Source organism: Salvia hispanica, chromosome 2 (genome assembly GCF_029641045.1).
Source record: "Salvia hispanica isolate PSC_SH4W2 chromosome 2, Shi_PSC_v1, whole genome shotgun sequence".
NCBI lineage: Eukaryota > Viridiplantae > Streptophyta > Magnoliopsida > Lamiales > Lamiaceae > Salvia > Salvia hispanica.
In genome coordinates this window covers 52,531,222-52,552,393 of record NC_142693.1, presented here as the reverse complement: position 1 = coordinate 52,552,393, position 21,172 = coordinate 52,531,222, and the positions used below count along the sequence as shown (strand labels likewise).

Sequence of the window (21,172 nt, the reverse complement as noted above, 5' to 3'; positions counted from 1 at the left end):
CCTGTCAACACACCAAATATCTCCTGCCCTCATTGAGCTCTTGAATGAAGTAGACCAAAATAAGCCAAATAGCTCAAAATGCAAACTGTCAACACACCAAATATTTACAAATGTCTCAAATTGTCACCAACATAAGCCAAATAGCGCAAACTGTAAACAAGACACACCAAATATCTCCAAATGTCTCAAATTGTCACCAAAACAAGCCAAATAAATCAAAATGAAGAAACAATCAAAGAAAGTCTTCATGACACATCTCTAGGTTGCACTTTGTTGAGTAGAGACTACTCCATCCGGGTTCGCTGCACTTGGTCCAGCTCCAACACTCTCTCATCCTCTACTCCTCCGTCGAACCGTGGTGGTGCCACTATGTGGCGTCTTTCGTGGCCTCCCCCTTTTTGCCTGATAAAATTTGAATCAGTTCACAACATATTAGAAAAAAAAACATGTCAATGTATTAAAGTCAAACAAAATCCGACCTTTGGTTGCTCTGGCAGACGAACAGTCTCGTTCTTGCAGGTCCTAGAGTTATGGCCTTCTTGGAAACATTTTTGGCAAGTCATCACACACATCTTCCTTAGCCTGTTTGGTCTGTCCGGATCCTTCTCAAATGGGTGTACCCGGCATTTTTCTCACAGGTGGTGGGGTGACGAGATAACCGTCAGCAACAGGCCATAGTTTCTCTCCATTCACAGCTGGCAAGCCATACCCATAAGTCAACTTATACTTGCTCACTGAAAAGTATTGGTTGACATATTCATCGACATCCTCCTTCAGAAAGTTAATAGCAGCAATACCATGCAAACAAGGAATGCCCGTTATATCCCACTTCCTACAACCATAGTGTCTTTTTGAAGGAGTCACTACGAATCTGTCATCGAAGTGACTAACTTCGAAATTTCCCCCTAATGCAGGTATTATCGTACAATTTCTGCTCTCATATACCATTGCATTGATTTTTTTTTTAATCTTTGGACAAAAGGTAGAACTACTCCCATAAGATGCAATCTTGACAGCCTTTCTATAGAACCTCTCCATAAGCGTTGTTCGTATCTCCTCAAGCATTTCTATTATGTGTTTATCTCTAGCCTCCAAAATGTACGCATTGAAACACTCACATACATTGTTCAAAATAGAATCAGAGCATTGTGTTGTGGAGAGGAATGCCTTACAGAATTTGCTTGGGTTCTTGTCCATTAAATTGGCAAATGCTTGCCCATCCTCACTCTCTAACTCCTTGCATGCCAAGTCATACTCCTGCCTGTATGTGCTTCTAACCAACTTCCAAAAAAGCTGCTTCAGTTTAGGACCTTTGTGGACTTTCTTCCAATTGGCATATATGTGTTTGGCACAATTTCTATGCTCAGCTAATGGGATAAGCTCCTTGACTGCATTCTCAAGCCCCTACAATCATTAATATTCGTGTAAGTTTTAATCTAAGTATTTAGTGAATGCACAAGTAAAGTGTCAGTTTAGTTTATACCTTTTGTTGATCACTAATGATAGTAATTCCAACTCCTTCACCCAAGTTCAGCTCTTGCACTAAAATGTTAATGAACCAAGTCCAGCAAGCCTCGTTCTCAACTTTAACTATTGCCCAAGCTATAGGATACATTTGATTATTCCCATCAGTTCCTACTGCAGATAACAAAATGCCACCTAGGTAAGTCTTCAAGAAAGCCCCATCTAGTCCAATCACCCTCCTACACCCCCCCTTGAAACCTCTTCGCAGCCCACTAAATCCAATGTACATTGCCTTGAACACAACACCTACTTCCACATGTAGTTCAAACCTACCTTCTTTATCAGCTCTACTCAACTCAAGTACATAGCTCCTCAACTTGGCATAATGATCTTCCACAGATCCTGTCAACAGATCAATAGTTTTTCGTCTTGAATGGTATAGCTTCCACCTTGTAGCCTCAACAACATACCTCTGCATCAAATCCCTACCTAAGTCTTTACAACTCATATTTGGTTTCAGCTTAAAGACATGAAAGTATTTTCTAGCAATCCAATTTGATGTAGCAATTTTATTCCTCATAGCCCTAGGACAAGTGTGAACCCCTTCTTGATGTTTTATTAAAATTACACCAGTTTTGCCCACTTTACTCCCATATATCATCCATTCACAAGGACTCTGGCAACCTGCTTGAAGTTCCTCCTTACTTGCTCTTTTAAAATGAATTTGCCATCCATTCAGCACTGCGCTATCTGTCAATGTGTCTCTAGCCTGGTGTCCATCAATAAATCCCATACCAACACTGAATGTAAGAAGCTTATGATCACATTTTGGATCATACATCACTTTGGCATGTCGCTGTCTAGTTCGTCTCCCTTCATCTTCAAAGTCAGTGGAGTCAGAATAAATATCATCTTCTTCAGAATTATCATATTCAGACACATACTCACTCCTCTGTCCTCCATTGAGTATACCATGGAACATCTCATCAGTTATTACAAATGGCTTCTTTCTCTCTTTCATCTTCCTTCTACATTCCTCATATTCTTCATCCTCAGAGACTAGTTCAACGGCTTCCATTTCATCATCTGTCTCCTCATCACTTGATGGTACAAAATTGTCATCATCAGTCTCCTCATAATCTTCCCCAAAAACCTCGTTAGCTGATCTAGCTCCCTCAGTACACTTAACTACCCTCTGACTAGCTCGCCTCTTAGTAGACTTCTCTACCCTCTCACTACCTTGCTTCTTTGTAGACTTAGCCACCCTCTCAATGCCACTTCTATCAGAAGATATAGCAGAATTCTTACTAATACTTTCAACAACACTCTTCTCCATTGATTCAATCACATTTTTCTCCACATTTTTTTCAATCACACTCTTCCCCGTGCTCGCACCCTTCTCTCCCACATGTTCCCTACCCATGCTTTCAGTAGAATTTCTCCCATCAACTACATATATTGTACACATTCTGTTAAAACTATGTCTTAAAGTAGCAGATAACATCTGCATCACCTCCGTATCACTTTTTATATCCACATGATTTGCTGACATAGGATTCACATAGGTGATTCTACCCCATGTGTCGATTCCTATTTTATTCAATTCTTCTTCTAAGTCAAAATACCCAAATCTATCTGGGTCTAGATCATTTGCTTGTGCTATTCCACCACCAATATATTTCTGAAACTTTCCATTTGGAATGAAATGTCCTCCATGATAAATATATAGGCCAAAAACGTCGTCCCTGCACAAGTTCAAATTCCAAATTTCAACTTTTAGTTCACATTTTCAGTAAAAATCATTTAATTCAAATTTTATTTACTAAAGTAGCAATACTACGGATTCTCGGACAAACTAAGCAAACTAGGCATAACAACATACCAACATACCAAAAACAAACTAGGCACATTCACGGAGAAATAGTACTTGAGCAGCGGAGTTTATGGATTCTCAAACTACTACTTGAACGGCCAAAATCATTGAGCACACTACTTGAAGCTGAATTCTCAAACTCTCACTACTACTTTAAGGATTGGGACAATAAATTAATGAAACCAAAATTCATCCTACACAAAATCAACAAAAAATTGAGCAGCGGAGTTTATGGATTGCGGAACTTACGGAGTCGCCGGCGCCATCGGATGTTGCGGCTGCCGTCGCCGTCGCCGTCACGGTCGTTGTCGGGGAAGAGACGCGTCGCCGCGCTGTGCAGAAGAGTCGCGTCGCCGCGTTGTCTGGGAGTAGGGCAAACCGTTTAATTCTATGTTAGGGTTTAATCTAATTTGGGAAATTTAAAATATAAAATTTAGATTTTTAAATTCAGAATTTTACAATATAAAATTTAAATCCATGTCATTACACACGTCAACGTCCACAACATCTTCCACGTCACACACTTATACACGTCAGCACTCTACTTAGCCGGAATACCCGACTCGGGAAATTTGCACACCGGAGCAAAGTTTGCGATTTTTCGTGCAACTTTTAAAGTTCATGGGAAATAACAGCCTTTAGTGAAAGTTGACGATTTTAGAGGCAGTTTACCCTAACCAGAAAGGGAACACAATTAGGAGCATTTCCCTGAATTTCCACTGCTCCATTTGCACGAAAGCCGACAATGGTTGTAACAGCCCGAACTTTCGTACCTTATTATTATTACTATTATTATTATTATCCTAAAGAAAAAAAAAAAGAAAAAAAAAATTATCTATATATATATATATATAATAAGTGATCTTGTAGAATTCAAAACCTGCCATTTTCGTTTATTATAATCGATCTTGGAATTATAAATAATAGTTGCTTCGTTCTCAAACGAACATTTCAAGTGCAACTAAAAGGAGAGAACCAAATAAAAAGTTTCAATGTCCGGCCCATCCATCGGATGTTCGATGAAGTCTTATGGTACAAACTTATCAAATCCTAATCTATTACAATTAGAGAGAGAGACGTGCAAGCCCAGGCAGCCCGTTCTACGGTCGTGCTCGCACTCCAAGAAAGTCGGAACATCATCAGGGATGACCGTGGATGTTATTTGTTTTCCTACACCAAAGCCACGAGCTTGAACCGGGTTTTTTTTTTCTACGCCAAATTAAACAAATATTAGATGAATAAATGCCCAAATAACTAAACTAATAGAATAGTAAAATGCATACGAATAAAAAAAAAAAGAAAAGGGATTGGGCGTATCCTAGAAGGATCAGGTGAGAAGATCATCACCTTCTGGCAAAGATGATATTTTCTGACAGAGAGAATATTTGGAGGGGAGATTTGTCAGCCAAGTTGCCATCTTCTCGCACATATATGTATACACCACCAATCATTTGCATACCCCCACCTCACATAAACAATAACTCCCACAATATTTTCTCAACGAAGCAAGAGGAGGAAGCAATCCATCAGGACCTTTTGTATATCATGAGAGAGACGAATTCAGCAAGTCCTTTTCACAATCACACAAAGGTGAGTATCATCAACAACTCACTTTTTTCACATATTGCATATAGCCTCTGCTCAAAATAGTTCCACATATTGTATATAGGCAAAACTTAGCCTCTGCCCAAAATACCAACTTAGCATCCGATGGATATTGCTTATAGGCAAATTTAGTATTCCCTCCGTCTCGGAGTATTAGACTCACTTCTTTTGGCACATGATTTAAGGAATTGATATTTAAATAGTTAAAGTGGAGAGAGTAAAGTATGAGAGAGGGAAAAAGTAGGGGAGAGAAGAGAGAAAAAAGTAGGTGGAGAATAAAATAAGATAGATGCTTTTTGCTAAAAAAGGAAATGAGTCTAATATGTTGGGACATCCAAAAAGGAAAGTTGGTCTAATACCTTGGGACGGAGGGAGTATCTCAAGAACATAGTTGCTAGCATCTCAAAAACATGAAAAATAAAATGGCCGATTTTAAGGGATACTAAGAACTTAGCTTGAAATAACATAGGAATCTGTCGGAGAGACTTTCGGTAGAAAGCTCGACACTGTCTTCATTCCTTTCAAATCTGAAATTTCTAATTTCCAAAGCTTGGCATCAAAAAGGAAATAAAATAAAATAATACTAATAATAAAGTAAATTAATTAATAAAATAAAATCTTGGTGAATAAGCAAATGAGAGAGACAAAATAGATGAACGAAATTTGTTGACCACCTTACCTGTCGGAGGGGCGGCGAGGCGGTGCATGCCGGCGGTGGCGGATTCGTGGCGGCGGCGGTACGGTGAAGAGAGAGGGAGAGAGGGAAAGAGAGAGAAAGGGAGAGAAGAGAAAGAGAGAAGGGGAAGCCGCGGCGGCGCGACAGTGGCGGCTGGTCGACGGCAGCAAGGTGTGAAGGGGGGAGGCGATTGAAATTCTGATTTGGGGGAAGTGTTTTCATACTTTGTGCATTTGGGGAAGAAGAAGTCAACAGTGTGATTGAGTGAGGGAGAGAGACCGATAAGTGAGTATGTATATGGCTGATTTCATTTTAGAATTGAGGCTGCTCTTTTTCCTAATTAATTGATGGGCCAATAATTTAATTAGAGTTGGGTTAATTTCTAATTTGGTGCAAAGATGGTGGGCTAGTTCGATGGAATAGACACTGGGCCAAGATTTATCAAAGAGCAAGAAGCATTGTTGGACTGGATGGAATTAATTTCTAAAGGATTTAGGACGGAAGAATAAATTGTTTAAGTAAGCTAAAATAATTAGTTGTGATCCAAGTTGTTATAGTTTTGCATAAATTTGTAGTAGTATATGGAATATCACTTTAGTCGAAACCCGAGAACAGTGGAAGAAGAAGCATCAAATAATATATGAGTTCTATAAATCTTCTTAAGGATAAATAATAAATAAATAAACAAAATGAAAGAGATTAATTAGGAGGCATGCATTCCTATTAAAGTTAAGCATTTCTTGAAGTTTGATTAGTATATCATATTATATTGTTTTGTTATCAAAAAGGTTATCTTTGCAAGTTAAAGTCGGAGCAAGAATTTCAAGTTAAGGAAATTAAACAAATGAGGTGAGCTTTCTTATACTAAAAATACAAAGTATATTTTGTGAAAACTCGAACACATGTTCGTGATTTGATATTGTCTTGCCATAAATGTTTTGTGTATGATGCCTATCTGTTGGCTAAGGCCAAGTGAATTATGAATGATGATAAATAAGTCGAATTCGGGTCCCAGTGAGGGTGGTGTCCCCTCTCGGACTAGTGTACACGGGATACCTTTGACCGTGAACGGACGGCAGAGAAGGTGACCGTGGAAGGTGCCCACCTTCCCGGCACAAGGATACCTCTGACCTGTTGGGTAGAGAAGGTGACCGTATGGGAACACCATCTCAGCGGCACAAGGATACCTCTGACCTGTTGGGCAGGGAAGGTGACCGTACGAGAATACCATCTCAGCGGCACAAGATGATCAGATATGGCTAAGTACAGAAAAATGGGGCTGCAGCCCAATGTGAATGTTTTTAGTAAGCTCAGGTCTTTTCAATAAAACCCCTGAGTATTACTGTGATGATGATGGCTTGACAATATTTTTAAATGTATATGTGTATCTTTTCTCGGCAATGTGTTCTGAGTACCTTTGTACTCAGCCCTGCATATATTTCTAAATATGCAGGTTAAGCGGTGACGACGAGGGCGATGTTGAGCAGGGATGGCGAATGTGTTTCAGTGTGATAAATGCTTGGATGCATCGTGTCTTCATACACAGTGTCATTCTCTCTTGACTCTTCCGATGCAATGTAAATAACGAGCTTATGTTCCTTTGTATCATGTACTCTGATATATTTTGCCAGTTATTCAAATTTAATTTCATTCATATCAGTTTTCCCGAGATCCCCCTTTCTTCCCCGCTTCTTTAATCCTCCCCTAGTCGCGATAAACCGTGTTTGCTATCCTTAGCAAAGTGCGGTCGTGACAATGGTGTACGGGCCTATCCACTTGGATTTCAGCTTCCCAGGCATTAGCTTGAGTCGAGATTGAAAAAGAAGTACTTTCTGTCCAACTCGCAGTTCTTTGACCCGAAGGTTCCTATCATGCCAGAGCTTTGTTCTCTCCTTATACCACATTGCTAAATCAAATACCTCCAGTCTTAGTTCCTCCAGCTCCTGTAGTTGCAGCTTTCTTTCTTCTTCACAGGCTAGCGCCTTCATATTCATCTCCTTTATGTCCCAATATGCCTTGTGTTCCACTTCCACGGGCAGATGACACATTTTTCCAAACACCAATCTATAGGGTGACATTCCAATTGGTGTCTTGTAATCGGTCCTATAGGCCCAGAGAGCATCATCAAGGTGCTTACTCCAATCCTTCCTTGTGGTGTTCACCGTCTTTTCCAGAATGCTCTTGATCTCTCGGTTCGATACTTCAGCCTCACCATTTGATTGGGGGTGATATGGAGTAGATAACCGATGGTGGACACCGTATTTCCTCATCAATGCCTCTATGGTGCGATTGCAGAAGTGTGTTCCCTAGTATGAGACTATGGCTCTAGGCACTCCATACCTGTTGAAAATATTCACCTTCAAAAACCTTGCCACTTCCTTTGATTCACAGGTGGGTGTAGCCTTTGCCTCTATCCATTTGGACTCATAGTCCACCACAACCAATATATAAGTGTTGCCATAGGAAGATCGGAACGGTCCCATAAAATCCATCCCCCACACGTCAAAGATTTCGCAAACTATTATTGGAACTTGGGGCATCTCGTCCCTCCTTGAAATACCTCCTGTCTCTTGACATCTCTCACAACATTGACAGAATTCGAAGGAATCCTTGTTCAGTGTTGGCCAATAGAATCCACTGTCTAAAACTTTTCTGGCAGTCTTCCTATGTCCGAAGTGACCTCCACACCCCAGGGCGTGACAGTGGTTGAGTACGTCCTTTTGTTCCCATTCTGGAATACATCGTCGGATTACTTGATCTGAGCACATTTTCCAGAGGTAAGGATCGTCCCAAAAGTAGTATCTAGCCTCACTCTTCAACTTCATTCTCTGGGCCCGGGAAATGTCTTGGGAGCTTGGCATTTCTCCCATGACCAAGTAGTTAGCCAGGTTAGCGAACGATGGCTCTGTATTCAATGGATATTTCCCTTTATCTGATGTTCCTGGCCCCGTTGCTGCTAATACTGTTTCCCAGTCAATAGGTCTAGCAGGTTTCCCTAGATAGTAAAGGTGTTCCTCGGGGAAGTGATACGCTCAGATTTTGCACTATTTTAAGGCCATTATTTGGTCCGTTTTCGATGTTAAAGTCACTCTACACGTCCATTATTTGCATATTTGGTCTATTTTGGTATTTTGACATGTTTTGCGAGAAATGTGCATAATTGAGACGAAAAAAGGAGCCAAAACGCAAAGTCTGGAAATCTGGAGTCAGACGGCGACCGCCGACCGCCGAGAGGTTGTACGGCGACCGCCGGCGCCCAGCGGGCAGTGCAGTGCAGCGGTCCGCCTCGGAAAAATACACTTGGAAGAAAAGTCTCGCCCGGCGACCGCCAGAAGTCATGCGGCGGTCCGCCACCGGAGAAACAGATTCTCTGGACTCCAACACGGCGACCGCCGGCCAAGGTGCGGCGGCCCACCGGAGATAGGCGGCGAATCCGAGATGCCCTAAATTTGCTCTAAGATTTACCATATTTTGAAGATCTTTTCCTTCTACAATGAGGATTGGCTTTCCCCTATAAATAAGACCTCAAGCTTCATCAAATGGGAGAGAGTGCTTCTACTTGCAAAATAATTCAACTTCCTATGCCGATACATGGTTTTAAACCAACCCACATTTTCTAGACCATATTCTACAATAATTGCATCCCACATTTCTTCAAACTCCTCCGGTTCGTGTAATTTGGACCACACACAAGCATGGAAATCCTTCTTGAAATGTTCATTTGTGAGGAGCCTCTTCGGAGCTCTGACCGAAAGCTTGTGCATTATATGCCACATGCACCACCGATGTCTAGTGCCAACTAGAATTTCCTCAATTGCTGACCGCATGCCCAAATCTTGGTATGTGACCATCATTTTGGGTGCGACGCCCATGCACTCAATAAAATGTTTAAACAACCAAGCAAATGCACCTGTCTTCTCATTCGAAACTAGACCAGCAGCGAATGTAACAGGTCTCCCATGATTATCCTTACCAGTAAATGGACAAAATATCATACAGTACCTGATATTTCCAACCAGAAAAAATAATGTAAAAAAAACTATGAATAATGTACAACCGTAAGGAGAGGATATTGTTTAATTGAGATTATTTAGCTAAATTGAGAAATGAGATGCAATGTAGGCCACTAATCCACAAGATTAACAAAATATCAACAGATACCACATTATGTCAACACGGGGGAATAAGTGTCATTTCGTTGTGTAATTTCTGGATTTGTTGAGCAAAAATTTTGGATTGAATTGGATGAACTTTGTGCAATACCATTTTTTCCCCAAAATTGAAGCTGAAGAATTTGAGCAATTGAAACATGAATATAGGAAGTAAACAGAAGCAGGGAAGAGAATTGCATGGCGAGGAGGTAGGGAATAAAGACGAGCGTGTTGGCGATTAGGTAGGAGGAGAGGCGGTAGACGCCGCTGGAGGCTTCTCGGAGGAGGATTGGTCGCTCGTTGATGAAGATCGAGAGGGTTTCGGTGGTGGAGGAGAGGAGGAAGGTGAGTGTGTACGCGAAGAGACCTAATCACTTCTCGATCCCCGATTTGTCTAATCCGATGTTGATGTAGATCGTGCCAAGCACGATTCCGACTCCTATGGCTTGCAATGTGTTGGTGACAAGCAATTGCTTCGTTCTGTAAATCATTTTCCAGAATCGGAAAGATAAGAGTGTGATTTCGTGGATTCTCGAGCTTCCAGATCTGATTTTGTGTTCAATTGGAGGAGGAGAGATGGATTTAATTGATTTTTCTGGCTACTGCTCCGGCTGTTCCAGTGGTTGGAGGTCGGTGAGGATTTCCATGGCGAATTTGAGGGGATTGAGCTAAGGGGGGACAGTGAAGCCGTTGGAGAGGAGGAAGGCTTTGAGGGAGGAGTTGTCGCCGTGGTGGATCACGAAGCTGCAGCAGCCGCCGCAGGGCGTGCCGCCGGAGCTCTTCTCCGTGCTGCAGTAGGTGAAGAGAGCGTTGGTGCCGTTCCAGAGCCACCAGCAGCGCAAGGGGGCGGCGGAGGTGGTGGAGCTCGATCGGATTCTCCAGGTGTTTGATGAATTGATTCAGAAGGTGTGTGCGTTTATGCGTGTGAAAGTTTAGAGTGATTTGTCTCGCTAATCTAATTATTAAGATTCGATTTTTTTCCAGAATAAAATGCTCTTTTTTCTTGTTTATAGTGATGGTTGAATGTGTTCTGTTTTTCTAGAAATCTTTCCTTTCTTTTCAATGAGGGATTTTTTTTGGTGGATTGTTTTTCTTATTCTTGAGCTGAAATTGTTCTTGATGGAGTTGCTGTCTTACTTAATTCTGCTGAGTTTTTATTGGTCTTGATATCTTACCATAGCTAATCTCTCTCTCCGTTTGTCTCTTGAGCTAAGATTTCCATAGCTTCTTGGTTCCTGAAAGAAACATATTGATCTATTTGAGAGAAAGAGTGAGAGAGAGAGTGGAAAACATCTTGATCTTGTAAGGAATAGAGTGAAAAGCAGCACTCTCAATATTGATGATGACGATGATGATGTGCAGAGCCATAAAATAGTAGTTATTTTTTAATTACAAGAATTGTTTTAGTTGTTGACACTATATACAAGTTGTTGACAAGATGTTGACATTTTGCTATAAGTTGTTGACATTTGATATTGTGGCTATTGATATGTGAATTATAACTGTTATTTTTTAGTTGTTGACATTTAATACGAGTTGTTGACATTTGATATTGTGGCTATTGATATGTGAATTATAAGTGTTATTTTTTAGTTGTTGACATTTTAATACGAGTTGTTGACATTCGATATTCCGCCATTTTAGAAATGAAATGACGATAATACCCCTAGTTGGCATAATCATGTCAACTATACACATATAATGTCAACTATAAGTTGCTGACATTTGATGGAGCCACTCATTCATAATTTTCGTGCGATGTCAACAGCGTGTAGTTTATGTCAACTAGGGGTATTATCGTCAATAGCTTGCACATCAAATGTCAATAGCCTGCATCAAATGTTAACAACTTATAGGGTACATTATATGTGTATAGTTGACACGAATTGTATATGTAGTTGACATTATATGTGTGTAGTTGATATGAATTGTATATGTAGTTGACATGGATTGTACACATAGTTGACATTATATGTGTGTAGTTGACATGAATTGTAAATGTAGTTGACATTATATATGTGTAGTTGACATAGATTATATAGGTAGTTGACATGCATAGTTGATATTAAAAAAGGGAGATATTACCAAACAACTAGAGTGCAAAATATTTCATGCTTTAATTTGGAGAAATAAAAGAGAGACACATGTAACATTTGCCTCAAAAGCATAATTCTTTATGTATTTTCCGTTCCTTTCATATTTGATAAATCATCCAACAACAATAAGAAAGAAACATAAATTTGTGGAAGAAAAAAAAAATTAGTAAATTAGAGACGACTCAAAAACGACAAATATGAATTAATTTAATTTAAGAATCATAATACAATAGATTTCGCACACTCAAACCCGAACACAAACAACAATGATTAAGTATTAACCTACAAATTAATCACAATTAACAAACAACACTCAGATCAAAACAGAATCCCCAAAACAGAAACAGATCTGCTACATTGCCCTCAAAGCTGAATCGAAGCCAACACGAATTGGTAGAATTGCAAAACAGCGACTGTAGTGGGTGATGGAGGAGCAGCAGCGAGAGTAGGGGTGAATCGGAGCGCGGCGGGCAAGGGATCCTGTTAGAAGTTATACGCCTCCTCCTCCCCCTCTCCTCCTTCGCCGCCGCTCCTCCGCCGTATCGCCTCCACGTAGCTCCTGTGCGCATAGTACGCCTCCGCCTCCACGATCCCCGTCTCCGCATCGTCATGGGTCTGGATCTGAATCTAGATCGGGCGGCGCTCGTAGTGGCCGCGCGAGATCCCCTCGAGGTTGTCCATCCTGGCAAGCGCGGCGACGTAGAGCTCGCCGGAGACGCGGTGGCCATTTTTGTGCTTCTTTTCTTATCTGTGGAAACCTCATCGATACTACTACACTTGCTCAGGATTGAAGACGGTGGTGAAGATGAATCCCCAATCCCCAAACAAAAGCTGAAAACCCTAATTAAAACATATAATTACCATTCTACCCTTTCATAATAAATTAATCTAAAAATATTTTTTGAGCGGTAAAATCTGGACCACTCATTTAATAAAAATGAGTGGCTGATATTGCATCTCATTTCTCAATTAGCCTAAATAATCTCAATTAGCCTAAATAATCTCATTTCTCAATTGAGATTGCATCTCATCTCATTTCTCAAAAATAATTAATATTAATAAGAATATCTAATGTCAACAACTCGTATTAAAATGTCAACAACTAACAAATAATACTTACAATTCACATATCAATACCGATAATATCGAATGTTAACAACTCGTATTAAAATGTCAACAACTAACAAATAACACTTATAATTCACATATCAATATCGAGAATATCGAATGTCAACAACTCGTATTAAAATGTCAACAACTAACAAATAACACTTATAATTGACATATCAATACCGAAAATATCGAATGTCAACAACTAAAAAATAACACTTACAATTGACATATCAATACCGAGAATATCGAATGTCAACGTGTACAAATGATTGGCTAGGAATAGTGGTATGGTGTTATTTTAAGGGGTGGTGGCACCCTAACATGCCCCTATAGGGATGCGATCAAATGAAAACCATATATTTAATACAAACTGAAAATTTTAATCCTAGCCGTTAAATATTACAAATCTATGGTTATAATGTTGCTGAATTTTAATGTCAACAATAGCATGTATTTTGTCAACAGAGGGTATTTCTGTAACTAAGTTTTTTTTTACGGTTCATACGTTCCTTAATTTTCTCCCACACTCTAAACAACAATAATTTATATCTTGAAGATTCTTTAACCCCATTTTAATTAATTAGAAAACTTAACTCTTTTTGTTTATTGATTATTCATTGCAAGACGATTATTCTTAGTTCATAGTATTATTTTTTTTGTTATTTTTAGAGCTTTCTGTTTTTGTACGCGGTTATCCTAGGTTGATTTATGTTATTTCTATTGATATTTTATGAAACGAAGTTGATTCTATGTTGACATTTTTATACGTAGATATGTATAGTTGTTGATTCTATGTTGATATATATTGTTGTTACGTTGATTTAATTTTTTGCAGTTTTATTCTACTATGTTGACATCGTATTGACATTATTCCATTGTGTTGATATCGTGTTGACATTATTTTATTGTGCTTACATCGTGTTGACATTATTCTATTGTGTTGACATCGTGTTAATATTTATTGCAGTTGATTCTATTGTGTTGACATCGTATTGACATTATTACATTGTGTTGATATCATGTTGACATTATTTTATTGTGCTTACATCGTGTTGACATTATTCTATTGCGTTAACACCGTGTTGATATTTATTAAAGAATCAATATACAATCAGTAGAAAAGGAATAAAATAAGAAAAGAAACAACGAATTTGTTAATTTTATAAAATCAGCACAAAATCGACAAATATACAACACCAAATTTGTATTAATTCCACAAAATCAACACCAAATCTATGTTAATTTCGCAGAATCAACTCAAATTCAACTTCCCCATTAAAATCAACACAATTTCAATGCGACTTCAACACAAGCAAATCGGAAATTCAACGTGAATTCAACACAAATAGATTAAACAATTTTCAGAAGCACAAGCATATAGTCGCTTGAAATTTTTAGCAGAGATGAACATAGAGTGAATTGAGAAAGTGGGAAGGTGGGTGGAGAGAGAATTGATCGTGTATAATTAATGTCAATAGTGGGAAGGAGTGAGAACGTTTTTGATGACCAATATTATAGGCATTATACAATCCTACTAGAATTTTTAAAAATGGGTCGAATTAGATTGTCCCTAATTTACCCCTTGTTGATAGATTTATAGAAGCCGTTGCCATTTTAATTTTTATATATAAAAATAGTTGATTTAACATAATTAAGGGCTAGGATTAGAGTTTTGAGTTTGTATAGTATATAGGTTTGCATTTTATCACTACCCTATATATATATATATATATATATATATATATAGGGGTGTATTCAGATTAAAACCATAATGTATATTAAAACATCAAACCATGTAAAATAATGTACATTATACACACTAATAATATACATTTTATTCATGTATAATGTACTGTCAGCATAATGTACAGAATTCATATAATGTAAATGTACATTATTAATGTGTACAATATTTAGAACAGTACATTATACATGAATAAAATGTACATTATTAGTGTGTATAATGTACATTATTTACATGATTTGATGTTTTAATATACATTATGGTTTTCATCTGAATACACCCCTATATATATATATATGTGTATATATGGGCATGTTAGGGTGCCACCACCCCTTAAAATAACACCATACCACCATTCCTAGCCAATCGTTTGTACACGTGGACGAATAATAAACTACCACGTGGCAAAAAAAATCTGAAAAAAGACGGTCAGCAATTTGCTGATCTTTATCCAGCAATATTTCTTATCCAGCAATATCCGACACACTATACAACAATCTATAGATTGCTGTGTAGTGTTTGTAATATTGCTGTATAAGTGGTGTCACGGTGTCATTTTAAGAGGGGTTGTCATTTTAACACAAACCTATATATATATATATATGTATATATATAGGGTCTTGTTAGGATGAGATTTTTTGGCATAATTGAGAAATGAGATGCAATCTTAGCCACTAATTCACAAGATTAATTTAATGTCAACAACTATCACATTATGTCAACACGGGGGTATAATTGTCTTTTCATTAAATTGTATTTGAAATCATTTTCTAAAATCCTCTCTAAAACTCTAGCTGCAAAGTCTTCAAATCTTCAAATCTTCAACATTCAAATCTTCAAATCTTCAACATTCAATAAAATAACACTTATTAAAATTTTAACAACTAAAAAATAACACTTATAATTCACATATCAATACCGAGAATATCGAATGTCAACAACTAAAAAATAACAATTATAATTCACATATCAATACCGAGAATATCGAATGTCAACAACTCGTATTAAAATATCAACAACTAACAAATAACACTTACAATTAACATATCAATACCGAGAATATTGAATGTCAACAACTCGTATTAAAATATCAACAACTAACAAATAACACTTACTATTCACATATCAATATCGAGAATATCGAATGTCAACAACTTGTATTAAAATGTCAACAACTAACAAATAACACTTACAATTCACATATCTGTTAGGTTTGGTATACTGAAAAGCATGTTTCGAGCAAGTTTCGCTCGAATAGAATCTTGCTTGTATACGTAAAACTCTATAATCCACTTTTAACCCGATTCAGTATTATTCGAGCAGTTTCGCACGAATCAGTATATTATTACATTGTGTTTGCTTGTGCATTTATAAGATGTTATATAAACATTTAAATGTATAAGAAGCAAACAAAGTCTAAGTCTTTTGCTTAGTAGACTGGTTGTGGGCGGCGTCCACTTTAAGGTAACACGGTCAGATCTATGCAATGCTTTGCAAAAGAAAAAGAAGAATTTCACAACCTTGATAGGCTTAGACTACCTATCGTGAAAAGTTGCAATGTCAGTCCGCATATTTCTAAGCCTTACTGAAATAAGATGACATTGGTGTGGTATAGCACTGAACGGATCTAACAGCAAGACGTGTCTTTATGCTATCTACTGAAAGACTAGGTCTTGATAAAATACTATTTCTTAATCTACATATGTTAGTATTGAGCATACGGTATTGATTATGCATTACTTTGACTTATCAAATGGTGCGGGTTTTTCGCAACCCAATAATCTTGATATATTGGGTAGTGGTAATTAATATCTAGCGGTGCTAGGATTGCTATTATGTTGAAACGTGCGCGAGGTGAGTCTCGTTTGATAATGTCCTCAAGAGGAGCTCGAACAAGGTTTTATTATTTAGAAAAACTGGTCAGTTGGAGTTTTATTACTCTATGAATAATAAATAAATGCTTCTTGCTAAGTCCACTCTTGGAGTTAATAAGATGTTAATTAATTAAATCCATAGCAGACATTGATTAATTAATGGACATTTATATCTTAAGCGCTGGAAATAAATAATAAACAAAGTGGAAACACGGATTACTTGTAATTTCGGTTTTGGATGGGGAGAGTTCAATATTACCTCTGTAGTGACTGCTCGTAATATTCCAATATAAGCTTGTATTAAATTGTGGGTTCAATTTAATTAGTAAAACGCCAATTGGGGGAGCCCACGATCAAAACCTTCCATAGATCCCTGTCTGGGCCCAAAAGGAACTTAATATAATTAGGAGAATAAAGAAGACAGAAATAATTATTACTCATGATGAAAATTTCGATCCTTTCTCTCTACAGAAGGAGACGATTTTTTCTTGTTATTTTCTCCTCCGTGAAAATTTCAGCTCCTCCTCCGTGAGGAATTTTCTGTCTTCTTTATTCGAGTCCTAGTATTTTGATAAGATCAGCCCACCCTGATATCGAGATACAGTTCGGGAACCAGAGAGGATCCTTAGTCTAGTATTGAAGATCGTCACATGTAGAAGGCGCGAGCAATCGTCGATTCTTTGGAGAATCAAAATCGGTAACCCTAAACCGTAGAAATAATTTTTTAGGATTTATATTTTCTAAGCATGAATTATTTGCGTGCTAGCATGCAATTATCTGTTTAACATGTGAATTGATTAATCACATAATCAATCAAATAGATCCGTATCTGATTTATTTGTTTTGTACAAGTCTTCCGCTGTGCAAGGGGCTCCAAAACCCCAGCAATATCAATATCGAGAATATCGAATGTCAACAACTCGTATTAAAATGTCAACAACTAAAAAATAACACTTACAATTCACATATCAATACCGAGAATATCGAATGTCAACAACTCGTATTAAAATGTCAACAACTAACAAATAATACTTATAATTAACATATCAATATCGAGAATATCGAATGTCAACAACTCGTATTAAAATGTCAACAACTAAAAAATAACACTTACAATTCACTTATCAATACCGAGAATATCGAATGTCAACAACTCGTATTAAAATGTTAACAACTAACAAATAACACTTATAATTCACATATCAATACCGAGAATATCGAATGTCAACAACTCATATTAAAATGTTCACAACTAAAAAATAACACTTACAATTCACTTATCAATACCGAGAATATCGAATGTCAACAACTCTAATTAAAATGTCAACAACTAACAAATAACACTTATAATTCACATATGAATATCGAATGTCAACAACTCGTATTAAAATGTCAACAACTAACAAATAACACTTATAATTCACATATCAATACCGAGAATATCGAATGTCAACAACTCGTATTAAAATGTCAACAACTAAAAAATAACACTTGTAATTTACATATCACTACCGATAATATCGAATGTCAACAACTCATATTAAAATATCAACAACTAAAAAATAACACTTATATTTCACATATCAACGGCGAGATTATCGAATGTAAACAACTCGTATTAAAATGTCATAAACTAATATATTATGTCAACTACGATGTCAACAACAAACGTTATTTATGTCAACTACGATGTTAACAACAAACTTTATTTATGTCAACTATTATGTCAACGATAACATTTTACAAATAATTAATGTCAACAACAAATATTTACATGTCAAGGACGAATATTATTTATGTCTACAACAACGTTTTACATATAATTCATGTCAACAACATTTTTCATAAAATTTATGCCAACGACCTATATAATTCATGTTAACAACAAACGTTATTATGTCAACGAGCTATATAATTCATGAAGTTCCTATCTCCAACATTCAATTAGCAAGTCATATCTAAAATCCACAAATACGCAATAATGCAAATAACTCTGCTTTAGAAAAGATCAAAGAAAACTCCTATTCCCTAAGTAAACTAAAAGGAGATCCAGACACTCAATGTAACCGAAGGAAAAATCCACAAAATTGTAAAAATACACAGATAACAACATCGTTCGATCCATTCTTCTAATTTCATACTATGTCGAAGAGCATCATTACCGCCAGATTAAAATAACCAAAATAGATGAAAATCAACTAATCAATTTTTCAAAATTGGAATTCGCTCAGCCTAGATAATTCACTGTAATACACCGACCAACAGCCGTGGCTCCTCCCTCCCGCCGCCTCCGCCGACCGAGCCGCCTCTGCCTCTAGAAGCCATAGCGATGCCGAGAAACGCCGCAGAGACAGAATCAACGCTCAGCTCTCCACTCTACTCAAACTCATCCCCAAATTCGAAAAGGTATTTTTCCCTCTCCTCTCTCGAATCAAATTAAAAATCAAAGCAAAATTGAATCAAAATTCTCACTGAATTGATCGATTCCGATCTTTGTAGATTGACAAGGCGGCGCTATTGAGGCACGTGGTGGATCACGTGAAGGAGAAACGACAAAGAGCGAAGGAGGCGCGCAAAATCAGCAGCGGCGTGCCGAGCAAGATAGAAGAGGTGATCGTCCATCAGATTGATGACAGATCGGAGCAGATCAAGGAGTCAATCTGCTGCGACGATCGGCCGGAGCTCTTCACGGAGATCGGGAGCGCGCTGAAGGCGCTGGAAGCCACTTACACCAGCACCCTCACCAGAATCCCCTAATTAAAACATGAAATTACCATTATGCCCTTTTATAATAAATTAATCTAAAAATATTTTTTGTGTGGCAAAATCTGGACCACTCATTTAATGAAAATGAGTGGCTGATATTGCATCTTATTTCTCAATTACCCTAAAAAATGTCAATTGATCATGGACATATATATATATATATATATATATATATATATAGGGGATCATTAAGGTCCTATTGCCCCCTTAGTTTCTATTTCCTTCTTAATATCAACCATTAGATTGATGGAATGGACGGACTAGATTAAAAAGAGAGATCTGATCCCGTGTTGCATTATTAGGTCCTTCTTGTGCATTATAAGGGTAAATGTGTAAAACCACTGTGGATCCCACTCGTTTCAAAACGGAAAGCGAGATAATTCAGCGGGATATTCATTGAAGCCGATTGGCATTCCATCCAATCACTCTCTCTCTCACACAAAACGCCTCTCTTCCCTCAACCCATGTTCAAAATCAATTCTCCCCAATTTCAAAACCCTAGTCGCCGCTTAATCGGAGGAACTGCACGGAGAAGAAGATTTGTGTCGGATTTTGCACCCTCGGTCGACGAAGCACCGATTTAATCAGTAGAAGACTTGCACACAACAACAAAGTAGGGTTTGAAAGTTTCGATTTTGGGTATTATATTAGACCCGGACACGATTTTAGGAGTGAAATTAGACAAAATCAACGATTCAGTCTGTGTTACTAAACACAGTCACTGTGGAAGCAAAGATTTGGTCGATTTCATTTGAAAATCTAAGAAGCGTCATCATTTGTTGAATGTTTTTCTTCATTATTCACCCATTTTGGTTTATTGTTGGTTTAGATGTGTGTATTGGTCGGTTTTAGTTATCCGACACATCTGCTGTCGATTTTTCTGTAATGCATAACTTCGTCTGCATTTTCGCTAGGGTTATGTCCCTTTTTTGGAATTTTTTTAGCTAATTAATTGTTGAACATTGTGTATTGGGCGATTTTAGTATAGATAATCTCATCGGGTTTCGGTTTTTGGTGTGTCTCGCAGATACGGAATGACGAAAAGAGGCCGACCATTCAAAAGCCAACCAACACAGAGTGAAGGTGATAATTCTATTCAATTTGCCATTCGTATCACGGTGTTGTATGTCGTGATTGTTTGCAATGTCGATATAGTTGTTTCTCCTTGTTTGATGCATTATTTGATCATTGTTGTACATTATTGTCCATTTTATTGCATTTGAAATCTGTATTCAATGAGAAATTGTGCATTATTGTCAACACGCAATTTATATCATTATTTAGTGCAAATATGAAACATTTGGTTCACACTGAGATCATGCATTATTTGTTGGCTGTGGGACATTATTGACCACATTCTTGCATTTACCTTTTTTGGCATACTGCAAATTTTTCATTATTCTAATTGTGGATTGATGTATGTGGTAATGTTCTTGCAATCTGAGTCCATTGTCTCTGTTGAATTGTTGCATTATTTGGTTGGTGTTGGACATTATTGATGTATGTGGTACTGATGATTTTTTGGTGTGTATGCATATCACATATGCTATAGATTAGTACATTGCTTGTAGTAGGCATTGGTTAGAGTTGAATTTATGAATTATTCGGTTGATGTTGTGCATTACTAATCGATATGTTGAATTTTTGGTTTGTATGCATATCATAGATTTACATTATTAAGTTCATATTATGCTTTATTATGTTGATGGTGTAAATTACAACTGATTATGTTGAATATATGGTTTGTATGCATGTCATGGATGCACATTATTAGGTTGATATTATGCATTAAACAGTTGACATTGTACGT

The 21,172-nt window shown here is 37.5% G+C and overlaps 2 protein-coding genes and 2 long non-coding RNA genes across 6 annotated transcripts; 2 read left to right on the top strand and 2 right to left on the bottom strand.

Moving 5' to 3' along the window:
- Positions 1 to 488: 488 nt before the first annotated feature.
- Positions 489 to 3,603, bottom strand: LOC148932613 (uncharacterized). Its single transcript, XM_089063742.1, has 3 exons — positions 3,587 to 3,603; positions 1,484 to 3,209; positions 489 to 1,404 (listed from the first exon to the last, which is right to left on the bottom strand). The coding sequence occupies exons 1-3, from the start codon at positions 3,601 to 3,603 to the stop codon at positions 607 to 609; spliced, it is 2,541 nt and encodes an 846-aa protein (XP_088919868.1). The 3' UTR covers positions 489 to 606.
- Positions 3,604 to 4,293: 690 nt separating this feature from the next.
- LOC125202995 (uncharacterized) lies at positions 4,294 to 5,862 on the bottom strand. Of its 3 annotated transcripts, none has more exons than XR_016135132.1 (3): positions 5,622 to 5,862; positions 4,685 to 5,491; positions 4,294 to 4,546 (listed from the first exon to the last, which is right to left on the bottom strand). It is a non-coding gene; the product is annotated as an uncharacterized LOC125202995 (long non-coding RNA). The 3 variants fall into 3 exon arrangements; XR_016135131.1 differs by having other exon boundaries at positions 4,685 to 5,478; positions 5,622 to 5,861; XR_007173287.2 differs by having other exon boundaries at positions 4,685 to 5,469; positions 5,622 to 5,861.
- A 78-nt stretch (positions 5,863 to 5,940) lies between these two features.
- LOC125203022 (uncharacterized) lies at positions 5,941 to 7,272 on the top strand. The gene is made up of 2 exons (XR_007173290.2): positions 5,941 to 6,467; positions 7,072 to 7,272. It is a non-coding gene; the product is annotated as an uncharacterized LOC125203022 (long non-coding RNA).
- Positions 7,273 to 12,474: 5,202 nt separating this feature from the next.
- On the top strand, positions 12,475 to 19,353 carry LOC125197108 (transcription factor bHLH51-like). The gene is made up of 3 exons (XM_048095814.1): positions 12,475 to 12,597; positions 18,862 to 19,002; positions 19,096 to 19,353. Exons 1-3 carry the CDS (start codon positions 12,475 to 12,477, stop codon positions 19,351 to 19,353), a joined length of 522 nt encoding a protein of 173 aa, XP_047951771.1.
- Positions 19,354 to 21,172: the final 1,819 nt, after the last annotated feature.

What these genes read in the sequence shown, in the direction of transcription:
- LOC148932613 (XM_089063742.1), bottom strand. An exon ending in TCATTAGTGATCAACAAAAG is followed by an intron (nt 1,405 to 1,483) that starts GTATAAACTAAA and finishes TAATGATTGTAG; the next exon opens with GGGCTTGAGAATGCAGTCAA.
- LOC125197108 (XM_048095814.1), top strand. Translation starts at nt 12,475, where the DNA reads ATGGGTCTGGATCTGAATCTAGATCGGGCGGCGCTCGTAGTGGCCGCG. An exon ending in GAGACGCGGTGGCCATTTTT is followed by an intron (nt 12,598 to 18,861) that starts GTGCTTCTTTTC and finishes ACCGACCAACAG; the next exon opens with CCGTGGCTCCTCCCTCCCGC. An exon ending in TCATCCCCAAATTCGAAAAG is followed by an intron (nt 19,003 to 19,095) that starts GTATTTTTCCCT and finishes CGATCTTTGTAG; the next exon opens with ATTGACAAGGCGGCGCTATT.